Source organism: Podarcis bocagei (assembly GCF_964188305.1).
Source record: "Podarcis bocagei genome assembly, chromosome: 15".
NCBI lineage: Eukaryota > Metazoa > Chordata > Lepidosauria > Squamata > Lacertidae > Podarcis > Podarcis bocagei.
The window spans coordinates 12,702,909-12,726,718 of NC_138141.1; the positions used below are offsets into that span (position 1 = coordinate 12,702,909).

Sequence of the window (23,810 nt, forward strand, 5' to 3'; positions counted from 1 at the left end):
GACCAACTAAGTTAGTTCTTGGTATGAGCTTTCGTTTGCATGCACACTTCTTCAGATACACAGACAAAAACATCTTGGATGTCCCGGGCCACAAGGAGGTTAGGCTGGCCTCAATCAGAGCTAGGGCTTTTTCAGCTCCATAGTTTTATCATTTTCTTCACTTTCCTCATTACTGTTAATCTTTGCTTGTTTTGTCTTTGTTTTCCTAGTTCCAATTTCAAAGCCTCATGTGGCCCTGGCCTCTTCCACTGTGCTGGAGCTCAGCGAATATTTCACTCTGAACTGCTCCCATGAAAATGGCACCAAGCCCAGCTATACATGGCTGAAGGACAGCAAGCCCCTCAGCAATGACTCCCGGCTGATCCTCTCCCATGACCAGAAGGTGCTGACCATCACCAGAGTCCTGATGTCTGACGATGACACCTACAGTTGTTTGGTGGAGAACCCCATCAGCAACGGGCGCAGCATCCCCATAAAACTTACTGTGTACAGTAAGTATGGTCAACGCAGATATGGGACAACCAGAGACTGGGTCTGTCTTAATTATTATATACCTTGTCATGTGAAAAAACCCAAAGCCTTCATTTTAGGAATTCTAGGTGCCAAAATCACAAGGGAGCAGAAAAAAGTGTTTATGCATGCGACCACGGCTGCACAGATGTTATTGGCCCAGAGATGGAAAGAAGATAAAGTCCCTACCAGAGAAGAATGGCACATCAAGTTGATGGATTATGCCAAAATGGCCCAAATGACTGGAAGAATCAGAAACCAGGAAGTCCAAAATTTTAATAAGGAATGGGAGAAATTTATAACTTATCTTAAAAACCATTGCAAACAGTTAAAATAGTTAGTAGGATTGGAATTTCACTTGTAGTTTAATGGTGAATTTTGGACACAATGGAGAGGCAAAAGATTTTGGATTATCATAAAAGATGCAGGAGGAAATGATTAACAATAGGACCCACAAAGGGGAGGAGGGAAGTACAAGAGATTCCTTGGAATCTTGTTTTTACATTGTAAGTTGGATATGTGACTGTAAAATTTTAATTTGAAAAACCAAATAAATAAATAAAATTAATAATAATAATAATAAATGTAGCAGAACTGGAAACAAAGGCGGAAAATGTCCTGGCCTTGCTGAAGCCAACATTCCATTACTTTCCGAAAATTTATGGATGGTCCAGATTTTTTATTCAGGTTTTTATCCAGTGCTAGAGTAGATCTATTGAAGTTAATTGACATCTGCACTATACATTTAAAGCAGCATGTATCATTCAACTTTAAAGAGCCATGTCTTCTTCCAAAGAATCCTGGGACCTGTAAAGGTTTCTGGGCATTGTTAGGAGGCCCCTTCTTCCCCTTGCAGTGTTATAATTCCCAGAGAGGGTTAACAACCAATCCCTTTTCTCTTGGTATCTACCCATCCTTTTGACCCGTTGCCTTGGTGATGTGGGAAGAGCAGTTGACACTCTCTCACCGCTGTTAAAATAAGTGTTATGTGCTGCTTCTTATAACTAGGGGTGGGGGAGAAATACCACTCAGTTCATGTTGAAAGTGTTGGAAAATTCCATTCCACCTTTAGTTGCAGACATGGAACTGTTGCATGTCACATGCCTGTTTACATACCAGCACAGCTTGCTGGGAACTTCCGTTGTGTGTATAGCTTTTGCTTTTCCCTGTCTCTCTGAGAAGACAAAGAGAGAGAGGACATGTTTCTTTGTCCTGATTTATGATTACTAAATCCGTAGTTGTATTATGCTTCCACAAGCCTCACACCTATTCTGTGTGCAGTTTCTATCTGCTGGGATAGTGTGCCCTGGCTTTGAAGCTTGGGTTGCTGATTTACATCGGAGCAGAGGCCGATGGGTCTTCGCAGCGGGACGGCTGGAAGGAGACGACCCAGCTGGGCTAGTCAGCTGGCCTTGCGACCCTCTGCATGTGGACAGAAAGATGAACCTCCCTGGTTTGCGCTTTCCTAGCCAAACAGTACATGAACACCGCCATCTGCTGAAATGGGCATGTCTCCAAATCTTGCATTGCAGGTCTCCAGCAAAACAGGTGAAACTTGCTCTAACATCTGCCTTGTCTTTTGTGTCTCTGTAGGAAGGAGCTCCCTCTATATAATCCTTTCGACCGGGGGAATTTTCCTTCTGGTTACCTTAGTGACCGTCTGCGCCTGTTGGAAACCATCCAAGAAGTATGATGTTTAAAATTATATGTGTGTTTTGTAACCTGAACGAAATGTTCTATGCTTATTTGGGGTAAATCAACAGCAAAAGGCATCTTCAGGGTTCCCTCTGCCCCCTCCCCAAAGATTTGTGTAGCATTCTCTCTCTGTAACAAAGGCCGCAGCTGCACTACATGTTTAAAGCAGCATCATACTGTTTAAAACCATCATGGCTCCCCCCAGAGAATCCTGGGAAATGTGGTTTGCTGAGGGTGCTGATTATATTCTAATGGATTATTGAATATTACTTTATTTGATATAAGTTGCTTATTTTAAAGTGATGTTTTTATTATGGCTGTAATAGGTATGAGTTACTCGTGCGTAAACTGGTCCCTGTCTGGGTTAATTTGCCTTGTTAAACCTTTCTGACTGCACAGCCCCTTCTCATCGTGGCTGCCTCAGTCACTAGCAGAATCCGTCAGTGGGCGTTTCTTGAACCTCTTCCAGCATAAAAGTTGTTTGACACCCAGTCTCCTCCTCCTCTCACTGCGCGGGAGTCTTCTGCGCAGGGAAGGCGTGGGTAGCGGAGGACCTGGGCTCTCCTCACTGATGTCCAGTGAAGAGTCCTGGAGCCCTCTCTCCAATTCCCCCATCTGCCCCCCTTTATCCCTGGTGTTGCGCTGATTGGCTTCCCCCTCTACTGAGCTGTTTCTTCCCCTGCTGCTGGGTCCTTCGCCAGCATCATCTGGGAGCCTTCCCTTCGCCTCTCGCTCTGATGTCAGTTCCCTGACAATGGCATTTTTGAATTGGATCAGATCGTTATAAGGTGTGTGATTTTGTTGTTGTTTCTTTGTATAGAAAGGAGGTACACAAATTAAAAGTGAAATGAAATGAGAGTTCGACTGAGAGCTACAATTCTCAAAGTTCTCTGGGAAAAGGGGTTCTTAAACTGCTGTGGGAATCGTAGCTCTGTGAGGGGGAACAGGGAGTCTCCTAAGTACTCTCAGCACCCTTAACATACCACACTTCCCCAAGATTCTCTGAGGGCAGCCATACTGCATTAAATGTATAGTGCAGGTGGTTGAAAATTGTAGTTTAGAGCAAGCTGCCTAATTGGTGCCATGGAGGGCTTGTTGCGTTTGAGTCAGCCTTGGCTAAAACAGTGTCCTTACAAGCCACTGGTCCTCTTATCATTGGCAAATTCCTTACAGCTTGTATGAACAGCTGTGTTTGAGGGCACATGTACCCAGGACATTTGCCAGTGCTCAAATTATGCCCCCCCCAAGCTCCTGCAGTTTTTACGTGATGATGCCTCTTCATCGTTTTCTTAAAAACAGCAAGGTAAAGGTAAAGGGACCCCTGACCAACTCTGGGGTTGCGGCGCTCATCTCGCTTTATTGGCTGAGGGAGCCGGCGTACAGCTTCTGGGTCATGTGGCCAGCATGACTAAGCCACTTCTGGCGAACCAAAGCAGTGCACGGAAATGCCATTTACCGTCCCGCCAGAGCGGTACCTGTTTATCTACTTGCACTTTGATGTGCTTTCGAACTGCTAGGTTGGCAGGAGCAGGGACCGAGCAACGGGAGCTCACCCCGTCACGGGGATTCGAACCGCCGACCTTCTGATCGGCAAACAGTAACTGACACAAAACACTGAGAGTTTGGGACAGCTGATTTGAGCACTCATCCCCCCTCCCCGGTAATTTTCTTTTTCCGTTACAAAATGTAGCTGCAGAAATTTTCACCTGTAGTAGAAGACTGGAGTGGTGGAGGTTTTCTTAACCCTTTTCACTCTGGCCATCCCCCCTCCACAGCTTTTTTGTTGTTGTTACTCCTGATGGGAAAAGATGTGCGGCCCATGTCAGTTGGCCCTTATGTCCCAGTTGGTGTAAAGAGGAGGCGCATGGACTTCTTGTGTAAAGAGTACAGTGTGTTAACAAAGCAGTCTGGGGTTGTTTTACCTGACCTGTTTCTCACCCTGCATTTGCCGCACAACATAACAATTTGACTCACTTTTGGGCAACTCTCCTTTGCTAGGAGAGGATCACATGTGGGGCTGATTTGCAGGCTGCCAGGACCAAGTAGGGCTGACCTCCTTCCATTCCAAGTGGGCTGTGAGGGAGCCTCTGAGCAAACTCATGCAAACATTTGCATCCACAACGGCTATGTTCAGTTTCCAATGACAGACGAATATGCTTCTGAATACGGTTGCTGGGAATTGCAGGTACTGTGGTTCTCAGGGGCAGCTTGTGGGCTTCCCACAGGCATATGGTTGGCCATTGTAAGAACAGGATAGAATCATAGGATCATGGAACTGTAGAGTTGGCAAGGTCCACAAGGGTCATCTAGTCCAACCCCTGCAATGCAGAAATCTGTTGCCCAGTGTGGGACTCAAACCCACAACCCTGAGATTAAGAGTCATAGGTTCTAACAACTGAGCTATCCCAGACTGCTGGACCAGATGGGTCATTGGCCTAATCCAGAAGGCTCTTCTCACTTTCTTATGGTCTTATGCCTTTTTTTGTTTTGTTTTAGAAACAAACGGAAAATGGAGAAGCAAAATTCCTCTGAATATGTGGACCAGAATGAAGAACAGTTGAAGCAGGATGGTAAACCGTGAACCTCTGCGTTTGAATTCTGACTCTCGGGCTGGCGTCTTCCAGGAACTGGCAGTGCTTCGTTTGCTGGTTTATTGTTGTCAATGCTAAGTTGTAGGCAGTAGTCTGAAAGCAGCCACGATCTGGGAGCCAGGGGGTCAAAATTGCAATTTGGAATACAGTGGTACCTTGGTTCTGAAGTGCCTTGGTACTCAAACAAATCGGAACCTAAACACTGCAAACCCGGAAGCAAGTGTTCCGGTTTGCGAACTTTTTCCGGAAGCCAAACATGCTCCGTTTTGAGTGTTACGCTACTGATTTGAGTGCTACACTTCCATTTTGAGTGCCACACTTCCGTTTTGAGTGTTACGCTGAGGTCTGTCTGTTTTTGCTATCTATTTTGCATTTTTGTTTGGGCGGCTCTTTCTTTGTTTCTGTGACTGTGTGGAACCCAGTTCAGCTACTGATTGATTGATTGTGTGTCTGCAGTACGTTGTTTATTGCTTTCATTTTATGGATCAATGGTCTCGTTAGATAGTAAAATTCATGTTAAATTGCTGTTTTAGGGGTTGTTTTTAGAAGTCTGGAACGGATTAATCCATTTTGTATTACTTTCTATGGGAAAGCGCGCCTTGGTTTTGGAACGCTTTGGTTTTGGAACAGACTTCTGGACTGGATTAAGTTTGAGAACCAAGGTGCCACTGTATCGTAGATCATGGGGAGCCTACACTGAAAGGCTAAAGCAGGAATGTGACACAGACCCCAACTCCCACCAGTGCTGAAGTTATATTCCTCATTTCCAGGGGATGAGGACTCAGGAGCTGAAAAGGCTTGCAGGGTCATCCCCAGAAACATGTCCACAAGATGCCCAAGGGTGTAGCGTTACCATCCTTGGAGGACTCCAGTGCCAAAGACCTGGTCAGACCAGAGACTCTCCTGCTGCATTACTTCAGGAGATTACTGGTGCAGGATGGGGCCCTTGATGTCAGGCTGCATCTTGCAGCCCAGGTGGTGTTAACAATCTATGTCTGCTGCTACTGTTACATAAGCACTCAGTTCCCACTTGCTCCTTCCTGGAGCAAGATCAGAGCTCCGCTGTCCCATTGCACAGCCACATGTGTGCAGCGCTTTGTAAGTGGAGTGGTGGCAGTGGCGTAGCGTGGGTTGTCAGCGCCCGGGGCAAGGCAAGTAATTTGCGCCCCCTAACCCGTGGATTTGCGCCCCCTAACCCTAACCCCCAGATGTTGTGCCCGGTGTGGCCGGCCCCCCCTGCACCCCCCACGCTACGCCACTGAGTCGTGGTCAGGCTTAGCAAGGATCTTAGCGATGTCAGCTGGAAAATGGGGTCTCCCTCAGTGGAGACGGCGTGCCTCTGGTTGTTGGGGAACACGTAATAAGAGAAGGCATTTAGCTGCCCGTTGTCGGGACCAAGGGGCTGGACTTTTGGTCTGATCCAGCATGGCTCTTCTTAAAGTTCCTCAGTCCAAAAGACGGGATCCACAAATCTCTAAATAAATAACATTTGGTTTAATCTACCAAGGCTCTTCTGCCTGGCTCTTTCTCCCATGCTCACTCGCATAGCAGACCCCTTTTCAGGCTTGATTGAAAAGGAATAACTCATTTCCATTCTCGCTTTAATGCAGTGGAGATTGTTCCCAGGAGTGGAGAACATGAACGCAAGAATCCCGTTGCTTTGTACATCTTGAAGGACAAAGTAAGTTTCAAGTGTCGTGCTTCGAGAATGCTTCAGCCTGGTACTCTGCTAATTAAATAACTTTCAGGCTAAAGGGCAAAATGTGAAGTAACGACGAGGGAGAAAAGTGATTCAGTTCACATTTCAAGGGGGAATCAACCTAATTTGCACTTTCTGAAATGAAACATAAACCCAAACACATTTGTCCGTTGAAATTCACAGTTCCACGAATTTTGCAGTATAGTTGTCCACCCAAATAATGTGTACAAAAAATAATAATATGCAAATTAAATAACTTTCAGGCCAAAGGGCAAAATGTGAAGTAACGACGAGGGAGAAAATTGATTCAGTTCACATTTCAAGGGGGAATCAACCTAATTTGCACTTTCTGAAATGAAACATAAACCCAAACACATTTGTCCGTTGAAATTCACAGTTCCACGGATTTTGCAATATAGTTGTCCACCCAAATAATGTGTACAAAAAATAATAATATGCAAATACTAGAGTAATGACTTGTAAGGGAGATTAGAATGTGTGGAGAACCAAGTTATTTATTTATTTATTAAAAAAAATACCAACTGGTATATCTACTGATAAATGGGATTTGTGTCATTTCTCTCTTCTTGCACAAGTGACAGCCTGGGCGCTACCTTGCCTGAAGTGCATGGATAGCTCTCCATCTGTCCGTATTTTTATAGTAGCTCTGTATACTTTCTGGCATGCCTGTCTGTTTGAATAGGGTGTCCTTAATCTCAGGAACTGGCTTCCCATTCGCTAAATTGCTGCCCGTTACTTTCCCATGACTCATGAGCGACATCTTCTGGTAGCAATTTTTACAGCTGTCTGCTGTGCTGAATGCAGGCTAACCACAACTTGTGCTGCTGTGCCGCATACAAAATCGGAATAATAGTAACATATTTCACTCGATGGTTATGTGTGTGCATGCGGCAACATTGCCTAAGTCAAAGCAGACCAACTTTTCCTGCAAAGTGGGCCACAGGAGTACATTGACATGAAACCTGCAGGCACCGCAATGGCTTGCCATGTTGCATGGGGGCAGAGGAGAGGCCAAAATTTTATGCCCCCCTCCAGTCCTTGCACTGCTTTCCCAAAGCTGGCTAAGTGAGGTGTGAGGCTTTGGCAGGGTCCTAGAGCCCTCCTGCCTCCTTTCCCAAGCTAGGGAAGTGCTAACAGGGACGCGGACTTAGAAAAAATATTGGGGGGGGGCCCGGGAAAGCTCATGAATAATAAATAAGCTCATGAATATGCAAATAAAGTGGCTCCGGCCCTAAATAGGGCAAGCCACGCCCCCCCAGCCAGCCGATTGGCTGGCTGGGAGGTGTGGCCAGTCGGGATTCCCCTGTTCTCGCAGGATTTCCGGCCGGGGCTCTCCGATTAGGGCGCGCGGCTGGCTGGCTGGCGAAGGAGCAGGTGGGGAGGAGGCGGGGGACGGCGGCGGCGCTCTGCTGGAAGGGCGCCCGCCCGAGATTATTGGGGGGGCTGAGCCCCCCCAAAAATTTTTTTGAGGGGGCTCGAGCCCCCTCAAGCCCCATGGAGTCGGCGCCTATGAGTGCTAACTAGGCTTTGGGAAAGAGACGGGAGGACTCTAGGACCTTGTCTGCATCCTCATGCCTCCTTCCCAAAACCCAACGCTTTGCTTACCTGGCTCTGGGAAGGTGGCACAAAGATTAGGGGCTTCAAATGTTGCTGAGGGGTGCCAAAAAAAGGCCTCTAGGGCTGCATGCAGCCCATGGGCCATATATTGGACCACCCTGGTCTAACCACTATATAAATAATATTACCATGGGGGGGGGGGAGAGAATATTTTTCCATATCTCATGGAGTTACTGCTTTTCCTGCCCAGAGTCCTAGTACAGTGGTACCTCGGGTTACATACGCTTCAGGTTACATACGGTTCAGGTTACAAACTCCGCTAACCCAGAAATAGTGCTTCAGGTTAAGAACTTTGCTTCAGGATGAGAACAGAAATAGTGCTCCGGCAGCGCAGCGGCAGCAGGAGGCCCCATTAGCTAAAGTGGTGCTTCAGGTTAAGAACAATTTCAGGTTAAGAACGGACCTCCGGGATGAATTAAGTACGTCACCAGAGGTACCACTGTATTATTAATTATTATTATTATTATTATTATCCTTCTCCTTCTGGCACACCTCCCCTCTGAGCCTCCTGGCTCTCACCCATTCCCCCCTCCCCCCAACCCCCCCCCCTCTGGGGCCATGCACAAGAATACAGGGCTAAACCAAGACATTTTGCTGCCTGGGGTGGAGCAGAAAATGATACTCCTATCAAGTCAAAGTGCGTAATAAACCACGGTAAAAAAAAACAAAAAGTATTTTGGGCCTTTAGGCAGATAATCGCACAACCACCTCTCCCCTTCCCTGGCAGTAAAAATTCCCTGGCAGTTAAAAAAAAAAGAGTGCTTCTTTTTCCTGAAGCACTCTGTCTGATGGTAGGGCCGGCCCAGTTCCAAAGTGCTTTTGAAGTTCATTGCAGTATGTTGTGGTACTACGCTCATCTTCTGACCGCGGCTGCTTGCTTTTACTTGCTTCCCCAAGGACTCTCCAGAAGCTGAAGAGGAATCCCTTACCGAGTCCCGAAACGCTGCCGAGCCCTCGCCGCCCAGCTACTCCAGCTCTCCCCCTCCTCCTGGAAGATCACCTGGACTGCCTGTTCGGTCTGCTCGTCGATACCATCGCTCGCCAGCCAGGTCTCCGGCCACCTCCAGAACACACATATCTCCTACCAGGTCCCCAACCCCGCCAGGGCGCACCCAAAACACCACACGCTTGGTGCGGACTGCTGGAGTTCACATCATTCGAGATCAGCAGGGGGAGGCCAGCACTGTGGAAATCAATGCCTGAAGGCATCCGGCAGTGTGCATCTGTCTTGTCTCTGTGTGTGTGCAGCGAGGAAGCCTTGCTGGGCTTGTGAATGTTTCCTGGGGTAGCAGTGAGTGTGCGCCAGGCGTTGTTATGTTTTTTTGCACACGCAAATGCATGTTTCCTATTCAAAAGAAGATGCCTGGGCTCTGCTTTTAGGTAAAAAAGTGAATCACGCAGTGTTCCACAGGCTGGATGGACCCACTTTAAATGGTTTACAGTAGTTTCAACGCTCCTGCTTCCATACATATGTTTTAAAGGCACTAACTTGCTATTTGTAGCACCCGGGGAGTTAGCACACTGGTGTCGCTAAAACTTTTGCTTTTGGGAACGATGCCCAACTAATTGCTTTAAAGCCTGATGTTTCCATCCAAGCCCTTTGAGACGTTTGTATGGGTGGTGATAATGCAGCCGAGGTAAAAGGTGAAGGGATGCGGGTGGCGCTGTGGTCTAAACCACTGAGCCTCTTGGGCTTGTCGATCAGAAGGTTGGAAGTTCGAATCCGCACAACGGGATGAGTTCCCGTTACTCTGTCCCAGCTCCTGCCTACCTAGCAGTTCAAAAGCATGTCAGTGCAAGTAGATAAATAGGTACCACTGTGGTGGGAAGGTAAACTGTGTTTCCAAGCGCTCTGTCCCGTTGCACCAGAAGTGGTTTAGTCATGCTGGCCACATGACCCAGAAAGCTGTCTGTGGACAAATACCGGCTCCCTCAGCCTGAAAGTGAGATGAGCACTGCAACCCCATAGTCACCTTCAACTGGACTTAACCGTCCAGGGGTCCTTTACCTTTTTTTACCCTAATGCAGCCAATGGGAATGTATCCACAAGTCACATGTCTCGAAGGCTATCTGTGGCCTTCAGTGTAGTCAGGGATGCCCCAACATTAAATCTAATTGCATTTCAAGGCTAGGATCCCTCTTTAAGCCTTGTAAGACTCCTGCTTGACATTATGACCTCCTGCTTATTATGAGTTGCTTGCGAGCCTGTGACATGCTGCTAACCACAGTTGGCTGCTACAAACCATTGCCGTTGTCCCCTGTGAAACTTGCATGTGAACACCTTCCAAGTTCCAGGTTCGTCCTGCCCTTACTCAGAAGGATGTTAAGGAAACACAGCACAATTCAGAATGTTCCCAGGCTGTTGGCTAGAGGTACCCAGCTTTCCAAATCCTCTTCAAACAAATCCTGACTCAGCTGTTCTTCTGCACAGGACATCCCAAGCATTTGTCATACCTTACAAGCACTGAACAGGAGGTGAACATAGCTCAATGGAAAAGCACATGGATTGCATGCAGAAAGTTCCAGATTCAACCCCTGGCATCTCCAGGTTGGTTTGTTTCTTTTTAAGGCATCAGGTGCTGGATGATGGGAAGGAACTTGGCTACAGAACCTGGTGCTGCCCTAAGAATCTCTGCCAGTTCCCATTTGCCCACATTCTTATTTACATCCAGACTTGGGGGTGGCACTGACTAGTTAGAGCAGACAATAACAGCCTAACTGGGACAAATAGTCTAACTGGCAGCTTCTATTTTTCTAAAAAGATAAAATATTATTTTTAAAAGTAGTTGATTTTATGCCACGCTGTCAGGTTGAAATCATGACTGTATTATTATTTGCCATTTTTTTTATCCTCCCCACTCCCCGCCTTTCTTCAAAAAACTTGGGAGAGCATCTTCACAACAACCCTGTGAGGTAGTTAGGCCCAGAGGTTAACCATTGACCTTTATTTCTAAGTGGAAATTTGAAGCCTAGTCCTAGCCTGACACTCTGTGCATCACTGAAGGTCTCCGCACGTGGCAATCCCTTGGTCACAGTCCAACCTGGTGGCCTGTATATGGCCTGGGTGTGTGTGTGTGTGCACATCCATCAGACTGCAGGTGAGGAATTTTTATTTGTCAGCCTATGTGTGAATGCTTACTTCTGCGTGTGCGTGCATGCCTGCGGTGTGGACCGCACAGTGCATGCGGATTTCTGAGCTGGATGGCTGCAGAGAGGAGCTGAGACTCTTCACCCTGGGCCCCTGGAAGGGGTGCCTGAGCCTTGATGCCAGCCCTGGTAGGTAATGCCAGGCTAAATGCTTACAGAGTTCCAGGCAGGTTCATGTACTCAAATGAATCCAGGCTAGTCCATGAGTCTCAGAACTCAGCAGTGAGGAAAATTAAGACAAATCTTGGCTCTGCCTGTCATTTGCTCTGAATCCACCCACTATAGGGCTCTTTGCCTTCTGCCCTATCAGCTCCAATGGGCACCAGCCACCACTGTTTAACTTGTCTCTGTTTATACCTATTTCATGGTACACTTGGGTTTGTCTGTAGTGAAGGGGAAGAAGGCATCACTCTGCAGGAGTCAGTTTGTGCTAGCAAGCCAGGGATGCAGGAATCAAGAGCAGGTTTGACCCTAGAGCCATGCAGTGGCCAGTGTAGCAAACCACACAGCAGTGCTCATTTCCCCCAACTCCACCCTGGGAGGAAGCACCCTGAGGCATGCATTAGCTTGAATGAAATATCAAGCAGACATGGGCTTTGCAGTATTATGTCAGATGGAAATAAGTTATCCTTTGCATTAAACCTTAGTGAAGAAAGTTCATGTGAGATCTCATTTTTGTGACTGAAAGATGCACACAGGGGAAAAGTCTTAGAATCACAGAATGGTAGAGCTGGAAAGGACCTTGAGGGTCATCTAGGCCAACCCCCTGCAATGCAAGAATCTCTGAATCATACATGACAGGTGACCATCCAACCTCTGCTTAAAAACCTCCACCACCTCTCATGGGAGTTCCATTGTTGTGCAGCTCTTACTGTCAGAAAGTTCTTCCTGATGTTAAGTCAGAAACTCCTTTCTTGGAACTTGAATCCATTGGTATGGGCCCTAACCTCCAGAGCACGAGAAAACAAGCTTGCTCCATCTTCCACGTGACAGTCCTTGAGATACTTGAAGATGGCTATAGTAGTATCTGCTCTCACTCTGCTTGTTTCCAGGCTGTCATGGTCCAGTCTATGGGCAATTGAAGTCCTGGCTGAGGACGTCAGGACCAGGGGCAAGATGGCGGGGTGTAAGCAGGAATGAGAGTCCAGAAGCCAGGGGTCCGAGGGTCAGGAAGCAGGGAGTCATGAAGTCAGGGGTCCGAGGATCAAGAAGCAAGGAGTCACAAAGTCAAGGGTCCAAGGATCAAGGAGCCAAACGCAGCAAGGCAGGGAATGTGTTGCTGTGGCAAAGAGCCGAAGGGAAATGCTGACCTTATATCCCTTCCCGGCTCTTGCCACCAGGTGCTGTGAGTTACCAATTGGCCTCACCTGTGCGGTTGCGCCTTGCCTCTTCAGAACAAACTTAGGAAGGCCCCAGCCCTGCAAAGTCCTACTGGTCACAGGGCCTGGCTGCTGCACACACTCCTGACACAGGCTAAACATACTCAGTTCCCTCAACCGTTCCTCATAAGGCTTGGTTTCTGTTTCCTTGATCATATTGGTCCTCCTTCTCTGCACATGTTCCAGTTTATCCATCCTTAAGTTGTCTTGGTGTGATGTGGCTGTAGAGGCCGAACTAGGCATGTAACCTTTCCTTGAGAAACTTATTAAAATTGAAACGTAACCTTGGGAGCCTACGACTAGGAGTGTAAAAGCAGCAGAGGAACGAGGGAGATGCTTAACCCTGTCCCCATTGTCCATATTATCCCACTGAAAGTTGCCCAAACCAGCTGGCTTCAGACCTGTGGTGCAAAAGGCTCTAGTGTATCCTTATGATGTAGTTGGTGTATCGAGACTGAAGGTTGATTGGATCTGTGCCGACTTCAGCATGTAATGAAAAGGTCAAGCGATTCCCTTTGCCTCGTCTGAGGGATTTTTCTGCTAGCGAGCCTTGGCAGTAAGTGCCAAATCCCAAAGTGGTAGCCATCTGCTGTATGAAGATCGGGAACACAAGGACAGCCTGCTGAATCAGGCCATTGGCCCATCTATCCTAGCATTCTCTTCTCACAGTGGCCAAGCAGATGCCCGTGGAAAACCTGCAAGCAAGATCTGCACACAATAACACACTCTCCTCCTGCAGTTTCCAGCCACTGATATTCAGAAGCATCGCTGCCTCCGACTGTGGAGATAGGTACCTTTTGTGGCACCTTAGAAGTGAACGAATGTGCAGGTGAAACTCGAAAAATTAGAATATCGTGGAAAAGCTCATTTATTTCGGTAATTCAACTTAAAAGGTGAAACTAATATATGAGATAGACTCATGGCATGTAAAGCAAGATATGTCTTATTTGTTATAATTGTGATGATTATGGCGTTTCACCGTTTAAGTTGAATTACTGAAATAAATGAATTTTCCCACGATATTTTAATTTTTCGAGTTTCACCTGTATTGTGGTGTAACCATTTTGTGAACCTGAGTCTTCTTTATCAGGTGCATTAAATATTATCCCCCAGTCACCATATATGTGTGTTTGTGCAGCACTCGATTTCTCTCCGCTCTGAACACACACACTTGCCCATTCACCACAGTCATTGCTGGTCAACAGTAGATGGCAATGTTGCACAAATTAATGGGCAGTGCTGTCCAACCTCTCAGGATGGAGGCAGCATGCTTCTGAATACTAGTTGCTGCAGGCTTCCCAGGAGGCGTCTGATTGGCCCCTGGGAAACTGGATGTTAGAATATGTGGACGTTTGCTTTGTTCATACATTCGTATGTGCGAAATTCATGGCACTTACCACAAATCAGGGGCTCACAGTTATAGGAGCAGATGGGCCAGGGAGTGTCAAAGCTTTTGCCAAGCTGTGCCTTGCACATATCTGTTAGAATTCCTGGCTCCGTGATTGCAGTCATGGTGTTGTTGTCTTTCACATGACGGTATATGTTTTGGCTCCACAGAGTGGGAAGTGACGAAGACAGGATGTTTGTGTTACTGTGTTCCATGAAGTGGGACTATTGTCCTTTGTTCTTTTTCTCTTTGCTGTCTGATGCTAGAGAGAGAGGGGGAGCCATGTTGCAGTGCTCCATGTGTGTTTATATGTAAATAAAGTAGATTAGCCAAAATGCTGAGTTGCTGAGGTTCTGTTACGCAAGTTGCGCAAACCCTGCGGATCCCTAAGTGTGCTGGTGTTGGTTGGCATCAGTCGCTGTGATGTTCGGGCTGAAGAAAGCTCATGAAGCTCCCGAACGATCAACCAGGAGGGAGAGAACATGCCAGTTGGGCATGTGTTTCTGCCAGGGTCCTACTCGAGTGTAGGCTGAACTCCTGACAATATCAAGCCCAAATCATTCAGTAGTGCAAATCTAGCTTGCATTGCATCACATGTTAGGGATGGAGGATAATTTAGGTTGTTAGGATTTTAATACAACCCTACCTAATTTGCATTTTCTGAAACGTTATCATTATTATTAATAATACATATATTTTAAAGTTGTGCAAATGTTTTCACAGATGTTTAAAGGACACCCCCCCAAAAAAAAAACCCAAGATGTTGGTATTGTTACCAGGCACAGTGCAGGTCTTGTTGCTTTTATTAGCATCCTTGAAGTAGGAGCAAGATAATTTGCAATCCATGCTAATGCACAATAGAGAGAGAAGAAACAAATAAATATGACTGTTACTTATTTTATTAATGGATTTGAATTGTGGCTCCTTTTTTAGCACATTCAAGGTGGATAACAATAAAGCAAAGCAAAACCACACAATAAAACAAATGGAAGGGGCAAAGCTCAGTGCCAGAGGGCAGGCTTTTGTGTGTAGAAGATCCTGGGTTCAATTTCTGCCATCTCAAAGTAGGGCAGGAAGACCTCTCTCTGAAGCCTTAGAGCACCCTGCCTTGAATGGTTGATATAAACACAAATAGAAAAAACAGGGGTTCAGGCCAGCATACAAAGACACAATATATGGCAAGCAAAGTACAATGAATTGTAATCATCACAATTACAAGAAACAGCCCAATTTCTCGTCTCAAGAGTACCTTCTCAGTGTTAATTCTGTTGTATGGGTCTGAGAAGGTGCTCTTGAGACAAGAAATTAAGATCTTCTCAATAGAATTACGCTGCATGGCTTTAACATACCTTTTGATTTGGGCTGTTTCTTATAATACCTCTTTAAGAAACCTTTGGTGTTTTACATTTTCTTCTCATAAATGTCCACTAGTGGGCTTCCTCTGTGCTCTGCTAGCCAGCATGCAGCAGGTACCTCAACTGGTACCCGATGTGGGACCTTGTTAACTTCACAGGGTGAATCAGCCTGCTCATGGTCTGGAAAGGTTACATTGCATTATATGGTTTGGCTTGCGTTGCTACCATTTTCTTTTATGTCATCAACTGAAAAAGGAGTTTCTCTTCGAAACTGGGATCACCGGGCTCCAGTCCTGTTTGCTACAGCAGCTCCGCCGCTTCCAATAATTTTCTTGCATCAGAGATAATAAAAACAGATCATTAATTGTAATATTGTACTTATTTTGATTATTCTGGAGTACCGCTTGTATGTACTGCATGCCTTGTAATAGCGGGTACATTGTGACGAATACAATTCATTCTACTTTGCTTGCCATATATTGTGTCTTTGCATGCTGGCCTGAACCTCTGTTTTTTTATTTGTGTATGTTTTTTATAAAGTGGGTTCCTTATTTTTGTGTTTAATGGTAGAGAGATCCTGCCCTAGATGGGCCACCACAAAGCACAGGCAGATCAATACAAAGCAGTTTCTGAAGGCAACAGAATAAAACAAACAAACCAGGAGGCAGTAAAAAAACCTCAAACCCAGAAACAGGAGCAAATGTTCTGAAAGGCAGATCTAATGCCATTCAAAGCCCAAAGGAAGGGGTCAACTTCCACATAGCACCTAAAGAATGGAGAGCACAGATGCTTAACAAGAGAATTTCATCATTTGGCTGATCAAATCTATGACAAACAAGAAAGTGCAGGGCAAATAAGAAAAAGTTTGTACATTTACCATAACGGCGAATGCCTCATCTACCAGTAAAATCCACTAAAACTTGCATTGGCTACTGAGACATTTGTTAATGAATCACAAAATCTATGGACAATTCCACAAATGATTATTCAAAGCAATTCCAGAAACCCATTCATTTTCTTCCAGAGAAATATTTGAGATCATACAAACCTGGAACGGATATTTGTAAATGTTTTTGGACTTCCCTGTAAATACTTTTCCTTTCACATTTTGAATTTGGAAAGCATAAAGTATGAATTGGCATAAGCTTTCAGCTGCCAAACACTATCAAAAACTGCATACCATTGCACATTATATGTCAGAGACAAAACACCATTGCATGCCAATAATATTTGACAATTTACATTAAATTTTAATACAGTGGTACCTCCGGTTACATACGCTTCAGGTTACATACGTTTCAGGTTACAGACTCTACTAACCCAGAAATAGTATCTCAGGTTAAGAACTTTGTTTCAGGATGAGAACAGAAATCGTGCTCTGGCAGTGTGGCAGCAGTGGGGGGCCCTATTAGCTAAAGTGGTGCTTCAGGTTAAGAACTTTGCTTTAGGAAGAGAACAGAAATCGTGCTCTGGCGGCGTGGCAGCAGTGGGAGGCCCCATTAGCTAAAGTGATGCTTCAGGTTAAGAATAGTTTCAGGTTAAGAACGGACCTCCGGAACGAATTAAGTACTTAACCCGAGGTACGATTGTAATCAAATATGGCATGCCATGGCATGCCATTCCTCAAACCCTAACTGTCAGTGCAACTCTGAAACTACCTTTAGATCTTGAACAGAAATATCATTAGATATCAGAGAAAGATAATTTCTGGAGCAAATGCTGGAGTTTCTTTTTTTTTTTAGCAAATACCAGGTGGACATTGTCTATCCACATTTATGGAGGGGAATTTTTGGGAACAAATCGTTTCAGTTCCACCCTGGTCGTAGCTGGGGAGGTTTCCAACAGCTCAGTTGTGCTTTGTGTAGACGCTGAGCTCTGCAGCCAACACCTCACCTGCTGTTCGTCTCATTAGAATTTCCTGCCTGCCTTACAAAATGTTTCGCTGTGAAGAGCGTGGACAACAAAAGGATTTTAAGACTACATATGAAAAGGCTGTTGTGTGAGAGAAGGGGGAGTATCAGGGTAGGAGGGGGGAAGGAGGGGGGTGTGGTATTTAATCTTTTCCTAACCCCCTCCTGCAAACTTGAGTACCTCCTTTCCTGAGCCTCAGCTTGAGGAGTGTATTGCTATTCACATTAGCTCATTGCATTTCTTAATCCATGATAAATGTTGGGAAAGATGGTGTTACGTGTGGTGGAAATCCAACCAGACCACATGAAAGGAAATTAATGAAACAGAGTCAATCCTATTAGTTCCGGCCTGTATGGCTTTGAGGTAGAGACGGAGGGATGGAGGAGAGGAGGAGGCCTTTACCAGCGCTGCAGAGGAATGGGGAGAGGGGCAGGGGCTCACGGAGCTGAGCCATTGCTCAGTGCTGTGCGCTGGAAAGGCAGCATGATCCACTGAGAAGTGGAGTACAGGATCAGGTTTAAGGTGCTGGTTTTAACCTTTAAAGCCCGATACGGCCTAGGACCCTCGTACCTACGGGACCGCCTCTCCTGGTATGCCCCACAGAGAACCTTACGGTCTTCAAACAAAACCATCTTGGAGGTCCCAGACCACAGGGAGGTTAGGCCGGCCTCAGCGAAGGCCAGGGCTTTTTCGGCTGTGGCCCCGATCTGGTGGAACGCTCTGTCACAAGAGACTAGGGCCCTGCGGGACTTGACATCTTTCCTCAGGGCCTGCAAGAAAGAGCTGTTCCACCAGGCCTTTGGTCAGGGCACAGCCTGACCCCTTCCTTTGGCAATCCACACAGAACTCTAGCCCAATGGTTGCCATTAATCTGATTTGAATTGATTTTATAATGAAATTATTTTAGAATGTTGTATCATTTTAATGTTAGCCACTCTGAGCCCGGCTTCGGCTGGGGAGGGTGGGATATAAATAAAAAATTATTATTATTATTATTATTATTATTATTATTATTATTATTATTATTAAGAAAGGCGTTGGTCCTGTTCTCTGACACTGAGTTGATGAGTGGCCTTTGACAACTCACGTAGCCCTTCACATTCCTCTCTAACGCCCCTATTTAGCTGTGGACCAGAGGGAGGGAACCTCTGGCCCTCCAGGTGTTGCTGGACTCCAGCTCCCATTGGCTCCAGCCAGCCTGGCCTGTAGTCAGGAAGGATGGGCGTTGTTGTCCAGTAGAAGGCTGATCGCCGAAGAATTGATGCTTTTGAATTATGGTGCTGGAGGAGACTCTTGAGAGTCCCATGGACTGCAAGAAGATCAAACCTCTCCATTCTGAAGGAAATCAGCCTTGAGTGCTCACTGGAAGGACAGATCATGAAGCTGAGGCTCTAATACTTTGGCCACCTCATGAGAAGAGAAGACTCCCTGGAAAAGACTCTGATGTTGGGAAAGATTGAGGGCGCAAGGAGAAGGGGACGACAGAGGACGAAATGGTTGGATAGTGTTCTCGAAGCTATCAGCATGAGTTTGACCAAACTGCGGGAGGCAGTGGAAGACAGGAGTGCCTGGCGTGCTCTGGTCCATGGGGTCACGAAGAGTCAGACACGACTAAACGACTAAACAACAACAACAACTTCTGGAGAGTTGCAGTTTCTCCATCCTTGCTTCAAGGTGTGTGTTGGTTTGTGTCTGTATGTGCAAGAGACTGTGGGGTGATCGCCCAACAACTAGTAGACAGCCCCAGGAGGGGTCTGAAAAAAGATTAGCCACCCCTGCTTTAAATCACACCAAGAGAGCAGTTTCCCACGCTCTCAGTGCTGCAGCATGGTGAATTCCAAGCTTCTTGTCCTCATGGAATCTTTACACCGTTATTTGTTTGCTGAGGAATATCTCTGCACTGGGGTTCAGGAACAGGGGTTAGCAAACCTGCCAAGGTTTGTGCTTCAGCAAGGGACTCATTGCCCCTCCTGGAGCTCCCTGGCTTCCTTCCTGCTGCTTCTTCTAACTCTTTCTCTTTGCTTTCATCTGCCCACAGGAAGAGATGGCAAGAAACAAGGACATAAGAAAACATTTCCCCCGTCCCACCTTGTCTTTGTTCCATGCAGCGTTGTTTCCATTCTGCTGCAGTTCATCCTCTGCCAAAAATTAGCAAGTTCGCTTCCCATTTCTGTTTTCTTCAGAATTCTCTGGACATTCCTAGCAAGAGAGCAAAGATGGAGAACTTCCATCGCCCTAGACTGACCTAGGACACTTTGTTTTGTTTTGTTTTTTAAAATATTTATTGATAATTTCAGAATTACAAGAAAAACAAAAAAACAAAAAACAACACTACAATACAAAAAAGAAAACAATAAAAAGAGAGAAAAACACAAAATACGACAAAACAGCAAAAGACAATAAAAAAGAAAAAAAACCACAAATCCCAAATTGCATATCCATAATTTCCATTTGCTTGTTTCATTGACCTCCTCACACCTCCGTTTTTGTGTTCCAGTTTAGTAATTATTTCAGCAAATTCTTTCCATCTTTCTCAATTTTTGTTATAAAATTTATCTTAACAATTTAACCTAATAATTAACTCAACAGATCCTTACCATCTTTCCCCATATTCTGTTATTCAGATTACCTTAATTTATTTAACCTTATCTTACCCCTAAGTACCTTAGAACTTAAATCTTAGTTTTCAAATATACATAGCTCCTGATATCATTTCTGCTAGAGTCGTATAGTTTCATTCCCACATTTTCCCTAATATTCATTAGCTAATTCTAAAATAAAAAATTTCCATTATAAATTCTCTTCCAATCATCATCCAGCGTCTCTTCTTCCTGGTCTCGGGTCATGTCAGTCCTTATTGTCCATTCCATCTAGTCCATCAACCTGGGAGCCTTATGTCCGAGGCCCTTAAATCTCTTCCATGTACCTTCTGCAGTTCTCCTTCATCTTGTTTGTGCTTGCCTCTTTCCTTGTCTTTTGTTGGTCTCTGTCTTAGTTTCTTTCCTTTCTCATTGGGGGGTAGGTCTCTGGGGGATTCCAGCCCAAAATTGTCTCCAACACCCTTCATCCAGCTCGCCCATTCCCCACAGTCCCACTCCCCACAGTCCTCAATATAATCCAAAATGTATTTAAAATCAAATCTCAAGGTCTCTCCAAAACTCATCTCCAGACTCCCCTTGGCCCACTCCAACTTCAATCTTCAATAACAGCGGTTTATGCTCCTGTAGGGCCTCGGGTCTCTCCATTTGTACTATTTGAGGTGCAGCCGCATCCTCCTCCATTGTCATCTGCACTTGCCCAGTCAGTACAGATTGGTAGGTTGGTTCTTGGATGACTTCTAAATCAATGTTATTAACCACAACAGTCAAATCCATTTTCTCATTCATCAAGTCCATCTTCTCATGCATCTGTTCCAGCAAAGCATTTGTCTTGCATAAAGCAAGCACCCAGTCTTTCTCCCAGCTCATCTTTGTTCAAGGTCAGAAAAGACTGTTCCCACAGTCTTAATCTCACAGATGTTGGGTCTCAGATATGCTGCAGCAACAATTTAGCAAGCTCCCTCTAGAGGAGACAATCGACTTGTATCCATATTTTTTTTAAAGACGAAAGAAAGTTACTTTCATTTTTCAGATATTTCAGATGTTTTTCAAGTATTTTGTTTCTTTAAAATGCAAAAGGCAACATTAGAATCAACTTGTTTCTCTTCATTAGCTATCTGTCATAATGTTACGTTCACAGTCAATGAACCTCTCCAACAGTTTCTGTCTCTGACACCCCGTTCCCAGGTTAGAGACGGTGGAAACTTATCCTTCTTCACTCCCTCTCCTGCTGGGGTTAAACAGAGTCCCCCCCCTTTTCTCCTCCTTCCAAGGGGGGTTTCAGTGGTTCTAAATGTAGGATATTTAGTCTTTTTTAACAGCTTCCCGGCTTTAGCTTGCAAAATTTTTGCTTTAGTCTATATACAAAAAAGCGGAAGGCGGACTTCCTGTTTGCACCTTCCCGCTTCGATACCAAATTAAAACAATTTCTTGATCCAATTTTCCGTTTCTACTCACGGGTACTTATTTTAAGTCCAATTGTCCACAGGAAAAAGTCAGCGCTCTCTGGCAATGGCTGTGCGGCTTCACTCTGTGAAAGTAGCAGTCAGTTCATAGCACCACGCTGCTCACCCCACTTCTCTCCAGAGCCCCTAGATGGGATTCCCTGTGAGTAGGGGGGCGCTTCTGGTGCCCTGCCGAACCCCACGTTCCCAGGCTTTCTCCGCCTGGGATTTCTAGCGGGTCCCCATCTTCGCCGCGGCAGGAAGACCCAGTTTCCACGGAGCCCGTTCCTCCAGTCTGAGGAACTCCGCCATTCACCAATGGCGCTGACCCGGAAGCCTGACCTAGGACACTTTGGTACCTGAGGCAAACTGCAAAATGGCAACCCCCCTCCCCCTGCCAGAGTGGCTGGAAACCAAAACAGATCCACCTCGTGCTGCAACATTTTGTTGCAGGTGCTGCTTGTGGAAACAAGATCCTGGAAGACAATGGAATTTGTCTGATCTTTGGGCTAGATCCAGGCTAAGTTAGCTGAAATTAGTGGGGTCATCCTTCTTCCCTCTGGAGAAATCCCAAAGAATCTTGGGATGTTGCTGACCCGCTTTTTATCTGCAAAGAGCAATAAATTTCCGTGACAGCTGGGTGGTCTGAGCAAGGATGCCAAGAGGAACATTCACTGGAGTCGTATTTAATGGCAGTGGTGATAGGAAAAGACAGGCATGTCCAATCTCACAGGCACATGTTCCCTCACCCACCCCCTGGGATCTGGCTAGGAGAGGCACGTCTGTCGGCAACAAAACCCTGGCACCACCCGAAGAATGTCTGTGTGGCAGCTCCTGCAGCCACAAAATATCACTGGATTGGGGCATCAGCGCCACAGAGAAATAATAGAAGCATAGTGCATGTTGACAGGAGAAATGGACAAATCTGTCCATTTCCATTAGTCTCATCTTTAGAGCAGACCCAGTGAAATTTATGGACCTGTTCATTTCAATGGCTCTATTCTGGGTAGGATCGTCATTGGATACAATTCTCAATTTCTAGACCAATTTGTGGAGGGTATGATTGTCAGCAGTCACTAGTCACAATGGCGACACTCTTCTTCCACTGCTGGAAATGTGGAGAATTTGTTCCCCATCAACTGCTGGGAACCTTAAGTGGGGTAAGTGCTGTTTCACTCAGGCAATGCTTGTGGGCTTCCCATAGGCATCTGCTTGGTTGCCCTGAGGAGAGAAGACTGGACTCAGTGGGCCTTTTGCCTGATTCAGTAGGGCTCTGCTTACATTCTTACACATAGCCAGCTGAAGCCCAGCATTATAGCCGGCATTATATCCATTTACTTAGGTGCACCATCGATGAAGGGAAATTCAAAATGGTGGCCCTTGGCCACTTGCCACTGCCTGATGTCTGGACCCATTGCTAAGCCCAGAGCCCGAGCCCACTGATGTAGGAGGCAACCCCACAAACCCAGAGCAGATCCTAATCGGGATGGTGTATATAAAGGCTACATGGACCTGAAAGGGTTTCAAATATACTTCCTGTTCAACTGCAAGGGAACTGCTCAGGAGACCACCTCTCTCCATACAGTATGAACCTACCTGGACCCTGAGAACATCATCTGAGGCCCTTCTTCGCATGCCTCCTCCACAAGTGGTCCGGAGGGTGACAACATGAGAATGGACCTTTTCTGTGGTGGCTCCCCATCTGTGGGAATGCTCTCCCCTGGGAGGTTCGCCTGGTGCCTTCACTATACACCTTTACAACATTCCTGTTCAACCAGGCCTTGGGCTGATTAATATTCCATGGCTTTTTAAATCTGTTGTGGGAGGGAGGGTTTATTGGCTTGTGTTTGTTCATATTTTTATTATGCATTTTGTGTGTTTTATATTGCAGTTTTATTTTGTGAACTGCCCTGAGATCGAACAGGATACAAATTTAATGATCATTACCATCATCATCAACAATTCACAGCAGGCTTTAGGGTCGCACAGAACATCTCTGAAAGCGGGGAGGCTTCCACGTAGCTCGAACTACACAAATGGTGCTGTGCTACTTTCATATCTTGAGGGGGTGGGTTAGCAAAAAGCAGGATAACTTTGGTTTCCTTTTGGTCATCTAGCCACATTGCGGCCAGGGCCAACTCGAGCCCCTTGCTAATGTCTGCTCCTTCTTCCTCTGAATGTGCTGAAAAGCGGCCTTTGGCTGCTCCTCCCTTTTCTCTATCCTCCCCTCCCCCCCAAAAAAAATCATTCCTCACAGAGTGGGAAAATAACTGGAACAAAGCAGAGCTGGATCAGTATTAGACCTGGGGTTCTGAGCTGCCCCCCTTTTGTTCAATGCCAGCTGGGAATGAGTCACAAAACAGAAGCCCCTTCCTCTCGCAGCCCGGGCCACCTCCATTGAGCTGCAGTGAAGCAGAAGCCGGCTCTGTCCTCAGCACTTTTCTTTTCTTCTCCCC

The 23,810-nt window shown here is 46.0% G+C and overlaps 1 protein-coding gene and 1 long non-coding RNA gene across 2 annotated transcripts in view; both read left to right on the plus strand.

Annotated features, from left to right (window-relative positions):
- Positions 1-10,146, plus strand: part of HEPACAM (hepatic and glial cell adhesion molecule) — a 38,674-nt gene extending 28,528 nt beyond the window's left edge. The window contains exons 3-7 of the mRNA XM_081171767.1: positions 210-491; positions 2,104-2,197; positions 4,702-4,775; positions 6,407-6,477; positions 9,031-10,146. Of these exons, the coding sequence (XP_081027893.1) occupies positions 210-491; positions 2,104-2,197; positions 4,702-4,775; positions 6,407-6,477; positions 9,031-9,336 (827 nt within the window). The 3' untranslated portion in view covers positions 9,337-10,146. The remainder of the gene's footprint in view (positions 1-209; positions 492-2,103; positions 2,198-4,701; positions 4,776-6,406; positions 6,478-9,030) is intronic.
- Positions 10,147-12,388: 2,242 nt separating this feature from the next.
- LOC308574254 lies at positions 12,389-14,912 on the plus strand. The gene is made up of 2 exons (XR_014002390.1): positions 12,389-12,506; positions 12,545-14,912. It is a non-coding gene; the product is annotated as an uncharacterized lncRNA (long non-coding RNA).
- Positions 14,913-23,810: the final 8,898 nt, after the last annotated feature.